The 5,649-nt window shown below is 58.7% G+C and overlaps 2 protein-coding genes across 2 annotated transcripts; both read left to right on the forward strand.

The window, feature by feature from the left end:
• Nucleotides 1-1,138: 1,138 nt before the first annotated feature.
• On the forward strand, nt 1,139-1,519 carry PHYSODRAFT_505134 (hypothetical protein; the record flags this gene model as incomplete). The annotated part of the gene is made up of 2 exons (XM_009530506.1): nt 1,139-1,362; nt 1,399-1,519. 2 exons carry the CDS (start codon nt 1,139-1,141, stop codon nt 1,517-1,519), a joined length of 345 nt encoding a protein of 114 aa, XP_009528801.1.
• Nucleotides 1,520-2,716: 1,197 nt separating this feature from the next.
• PHYSODRAFT_510237 (hypothetical protein) lies at nt 2,717-3,251 on the forward strand (the record flags this gene model as incomplete). The annotated part of the gene is made up of 3 exons (XM_009530507.1): nt 2,717-2,970; nt 3,055-3,123; nt 3,230-3,251. 3 exons carry the CDS (start codon nt 2,717-2,719, stop codon nt 3,249-3,251), a joined length of 345 nt encoding a protein of 114 aa, XP_009528802.1.
• Nucleotides 3,252-5,649: the final 2,398 nt, after the last annotated feature.

The raw sequence follows: 5,649 nt of genomic DNA on the forward strand, positions 1-5,649 counted from the left end.
CACAGGGTTGCTCTCATCCATCTTGAACTTCTCGAGAATGTCCTTCGCGAACTTGGTCTGCCGCACCGACACCTTCCCAGTCGCCACATCTTGCTCGATCTCCATACCGAGAAAGTACTTGAGCTGGCCCATGTCGGTCATCTCGAACCGGTCACTCAGCGCCTGCTTCGTGTCCTTCAGCATCCCGTCGCTGCTGCTGGCGAGGACCAGATCGTCCACGTACAGTGCCACGAACATCATGTCGTGATTGTCCCGCTTCAAGTAGATGCAGTGGTCGGACTCGCACTTCTTGAACCCCAGCTTCAACATGAACTCGTCGATCGTCTTGTTCCACATCCGCGGCGACTGCTTCAGGCCGTACAGCGAACGCTTGAGCCGGCACACGTAGTCGGGTCGATCTCCGTCCACATATCCGTCCGGCTGCGCCATGTAGATGTCCTCGTCCAACAAGCCGTTGAGGAACGCGGTCTTCACATCCATCTGGTGCACTGTGAGCTTGTACTTGGCCGCCAGACTCAGCAACACCCGAATCGACGTGAACTTGGCCACCGGCGCGAACGTCTCGTCGTAGTCGATGCCGTACTTCTGCGAGAACCCCTTCGCCACCAGTCGCGCCTTGAACCGCTCGATCTCTCCAGACTGGTTCTCCTTCACGCGGAACACCCATCTGCAGCCGATCGCCTTGCGTCCCTTCGGCAGTGGCACCAGGGTCCACGTCTCGTTCTTGCGGAGCGACTCCACCTCCGAGTCGCACGCCTCTTTCCACTTGTCTGCGTCGCTGGATTCCATCGCCGACTTGAACGTTGTCGGCATCTCTCCCACTGAATCCACGACGTACGCAGCCTCGAAGTCTTCCTTCTCTTGTGCTGCGGCAGACATCTCGTCCAGCGGCTGCTGTCGTCTCGGCACCGCATACCGCTTGGCACTCGGAACCTCCACGGCTTCCTCGAGCGACTGCGTGCGCGGGTGTCGCTTGCTGCCGGGTACAAAGTCTTGATTCCGCGCAGCTTCTTCTCTGTTCTCGTCTGATCCGGACTGAGTCTCTTCATCCGTGGTGTCTTCATCATCATCTGTCGGAAGACCCACCAACACCTCCTTCGAAGCGTAGTCGCGTCTCCCACCGTCGAAGACATCCTCCATGAACTGCGCGTCGCGGCTCACCAACACGCGACCGCTCTCGATCTCCTCAAACCGATACGCCTTCTCGTGCTCCGAGTACCCGAGGAAACGACAGCGCACCGACCGAGCGTCGAACTTCGACCGCTTCTCCTTCGGCACGTGCACGTACGCGTGGCACCCGAACACCTTGAGGTTGGCCAGCAAAGGCTTCTTGCCGGTCCAAACGTGGTGCGGCGACTTGTCGTGACTGATGGCGCGCGTCGGACACCGGTTGCGGAGGAACGTGGCCGTCATCACTGCTTCTCCCCAGTACTCCTTCGACAACCCGGCGTGCTCCAGCATGCAGCGCGCACACTCCACCAGCGTCCGATTCATTCGCTCGGCCACTCCGTTGAGCTGAGGCGTGTATGGCGGCGTGAACTTCTGCTCGATGCCGCGATCCGCACACAACTTGGCCATCGCACCCGAAGTGTACTCGCCGCCGTTGTCGCTCCGAAGCACCTTCACTCGCTTGCCGGTCTGCGTCTCAGCCAACGCGACGAACGCAGCGAACTTGGCAGCCACCTCCGACTTGTTCCGTAGTAGGTACACCACGCAGAAGTGCGACTTGTCGTCGATGAACGTGACGAAGTAGCGCTTGCCTCCGAACGTCGCCGTCTGCATCGGACCGCACACATCGCTGTGGACCACCTCCAGCACTTGCTTCGCACGGTTCGGCGACGACTTCATGAAGCTTACTCGCGTTTGCTTGCCGAGTGCGCACCCGTCGCACACCTCCCACTGCTTCACCGACGTCATTGGGATGCCAGTGCCGTAGCCCTTCTTGACGATGGCGTCGAGACCACCATGGCCGATGTGACCAAGTCGAAGGTGCCAGAGGCACGACGTGGTGTCCCCTTGGCGATTCTTCGAGCTTGCCGCATTGGCCTCGTCAGCAGGCGTCCTCGGCGTCATGCAGAGCTTGAACAGTCCTTTGCCTTCGCGAGCGCCAAGCTTCCACTTGAGACCCTTCGTTTCCGCGAAGCACCCGTCGCTCTCGAAGGTCACTGGCCCGACGTCCTTGGTGAAGCGGCCGACGGAGAACAGGTTGCGCGACAGCTTCGGGATGTGCCACACACCCGTGAGCACACCCTTCTTCATGCCGCGCGGTGTCTGCATCGACATCACGATGTCGCCGCTCCCCACCGCCTGAACCACGCCGTCGTCCGCCAGATGCACGTCCACCGGAGAGATCTTCTTGTAGTTCTTCATGTACTCCTTCGAGTACGTCATGTGCTGCGTCGCACCTGAGTCGACCAGCCACATGCCGCTCAGCTTGGAGGCACCCGTGTCGCCACCAACCGAGAAGAGGAAGTCGCCAGAGTCATCTTCGACCTGCGCGACGTTCGCTCGTTGCGGCCTCTGCCGCTCCCCGTTCTCGCGGATCCGCACCGGACACTTGGCGATCCAATGTCCGTGCTCGCCGCAGTAGTGACAGGCGCTCGTCCTCTGCGCTTGCGCCTGCCGTCCCTTGCGCTTCCCGTTGTCGCTTGTCATGAACGCTTGACCTTGAGCGTGCGCGGTTCCGTCAGCACCGCCACCTTGTTCCTTGCGCTTCATGTCCTCGTGCAGGAGCCGAGACGTCACGAGCTCCCACGTCAGCGTGTCGGAACGCGATTCCAACGCCGTGATGAGGAACTGGTACGACTCGCTCAGACTGGCAAGAAGCGTGATTACCAAGTCGTCCTCGCTGACCGGAGCGCCGACCGCGTCGAGCTGTTCCGCCAGCGTCTTGAGCTTGTTAATGTGCTCCAGCACATCATCACCTTCGTCCATCGTTGTCGTGAAGAACCGTCGACGAAGAAAGAGCTTGTTCGCCAGGCTCTTCTTCTCGAAGTGTCCCTCGAGTCTTGACCATGCATCATGCGCGTCCTTCGCCGACCGCACCAGCGGCAGCTGCGAGTCCTCCAACGCGAGACAGACGATCGCCAGCGCCTTGCGCGACTTCTTGCGAAACGTCGCTTGGTCCGCCGCGGTCGTGCACTGCTCGAGCTTCACTTCCCCACTCGTCACTTCCCACAGTTCGCGCTCCTCCAGCACCATCTGCATCTTGAACTTCCATGTGTGGAAGTTGGTTCCGTCGAACTTGTTGATGCGGGCGGTCGCGGTCGGGGCGGCGTCCATGGCGAAGGCGTAGTCGGGGTCTTGGTCAGGGAAGACGGGGCTTGGGCTCATAACCAAAAGGAAGAACACTTGAGCAGTAGTTGGCAAAATGCAAAGTGATTCGATTCAGGTCCTTAGTTCGCAACCGCGTGCTACCTCTAAGCCTGCTACTGGATACCTCTTACTGGATACACCCTACTGGATTCTCTACTGGATACACAGTTACCTTATCCAATCAGAGAACGCCACGTCGATGCCCATCTTGTACCCACAATCTTGGCGTAATCACCGTGACGTAATCATCGTCCCGTAATCACCTGAATGATTTCGGTACCACACAGTGAAGGTCACGCCGACCTCACTGATGACGCGTTCGCGTCACACGGTCGCTTGGCGGGGCGTCGTCACATCAGTCTTGACAACACTCCCACTCGACTCGTCAGCGACCACGATGCCCAGCTTCGTCCTGAGCGCGTCGAACTGCGGCGCCGCGATCGGCTTCGTCATGATGTCCGCCAGCATGTCGAGTGTCGAAACATACTGCAACACCACTTGACCGTCTTCCACCTTCTCGCGCACGAAGTGGTAGCGAATGTCGATGTGCTTGGTGCGCTTGTGGAACTCCGGGTTCTTGGCCAACGCGATGGAGCCTTGGTTGTCCTCGTAGATCTTCACCGCTTCATCGCTCGCCATCTCGCCCAGCTCGCACAGAAACACCTTGAGCCACACCGCCTCCTGCGTGGCCTCCGACAGCGCCATGTACTCGGCTTCCGTCGACGAGAGCGCCACCGTGCGCTGCTTCTTGCTTCGCCAGCTGATGCATCCGCCGTTCATCATGAACGCGTAGCCGCTCGTACTCCGTCGAGACTCGATGTCGCCGGCCCAGTCCGCGTCCGAGTAGCCTTGCAGTCCGTCCTCGCTGCTCGCTTGAAACACGAGGCCGTGCGTCTTCGTGCCTCGGATGTAGCGGAAGACCCTCTTGAGCGCCTGCCAGTGTGTCGGACATGGGTCCGCTGCGAACTGGCTCAGCACTCCCACTGCCGCTGCGAGGTCCGGACGAGTCCCCACCATGAGATACATGAGGCAGCCCACGGCGTTCCGGTACGGAACATTCGCCATGGTCTCGTCGTGCTTGCAGCCTCCCTCGTGATGGAAGGTATGGATCTTGGACACGAAGCTCGGACGAAGCGGAGGGAGGGACGTCGCAGACGGCGGGACCGGAGCGAAGGCACTTGAGGGGTAGAATGAAGATTCGAAAGTGATTGAATTGTTGGAGCTTACACCCTACTGTTATAGACACGCGACCCTGCGTCCTATCACCTAGTGCATCTAATCAACCATCACTCACCGGTGTTCATCCAATCATCCTACTCGTCTAATCATCGGTGGCGTAAACAACTTACCGTAATCACCATAATCAACGTGGGTTCGGATTGGACCGGTTCGGGTTAACCGGTTAATGGGTACAACTGGTACACAGTACCCAAGACCAGCAACCCTCAATAGTCTTAACCGTACCGCTAGTTCACTACTCGAAGTGTCAACGCTTGCCGAGGCCAATGTAGCTCCTGGGACTTGACGACTTGAGGGCACTTGTGGTCTTCTGTGCAAATTGCGTTCTGATTTATGTTTAGCTGGTCTCTCTCTACCGCTGCCATCTCATCTACCATCCTACAACCAAACGATTACTGGATTCTTGCTCTGGCTTCGCCCCCATGTGCTTCCCATCCGGGTCGATCGGCGATCCACGATCGGCTCCCGATCCACGATCGACCCCAATCGGCGATCCACGATCGGCTCCCGATCCACGATCGCCTCCTGATCCACGATCGATCCCGATCGGCGATCAACTCCCGATCGATGACCTGTGCGAGTTGCCGTGCGCTGCCGATCCGTCCTCTTCTGTCCTCGGCCGCCCTAGATCTGCGAGATTGGTCGTCGATCCGGGCTTGGGTCTACGTCGAATCACGCCGCAGTCCAAGCGCGATCGCCCGTAATCTGTCTTGACATATGTGTTGCCTTACGCGTCGACGTTATCCAATCGCTTGAGATCTCTCGATAGACCCTCTTGATCCGCGACCGCAGCCTGATCCCTGCCTATCGTTCTGTCACCATGTCGCTTGATGTCATCGCAGTTGGAAATTCTCGTTCGGTGCTTCACCACAAAGTAAATAGCATCGTGTTGTCAAGACTGATGTGACGACGCCCCGCCAAGCGACCGTGTGACGCGAACGCGTCATCAGTGAGGTCGGCGTGACCTTCACTGTGTGGTACCGAAATCATTCAGGTGATTACGGGACGATGATTACGTCACGGTGATTACGCCAAGATTGTGGGTACAAGATGGGCATCGACGTGGCGTTCTCTGATTGGATAAGGTAACTGTGT

This window comes from Phytophthora sojae, assembly GCF_000149755.1.
Source record: "Phytophthora sojae unplaced genomic scaffold PHYSOscaffold_5, whole genome shotgun sequence".
Taxonomy (NCBI): Eukaryota; Oomycota; class Peronosporomycetes; order Peronosporales; family Peronosporaceae; genus Phytophthora; species Phytophthora sojae.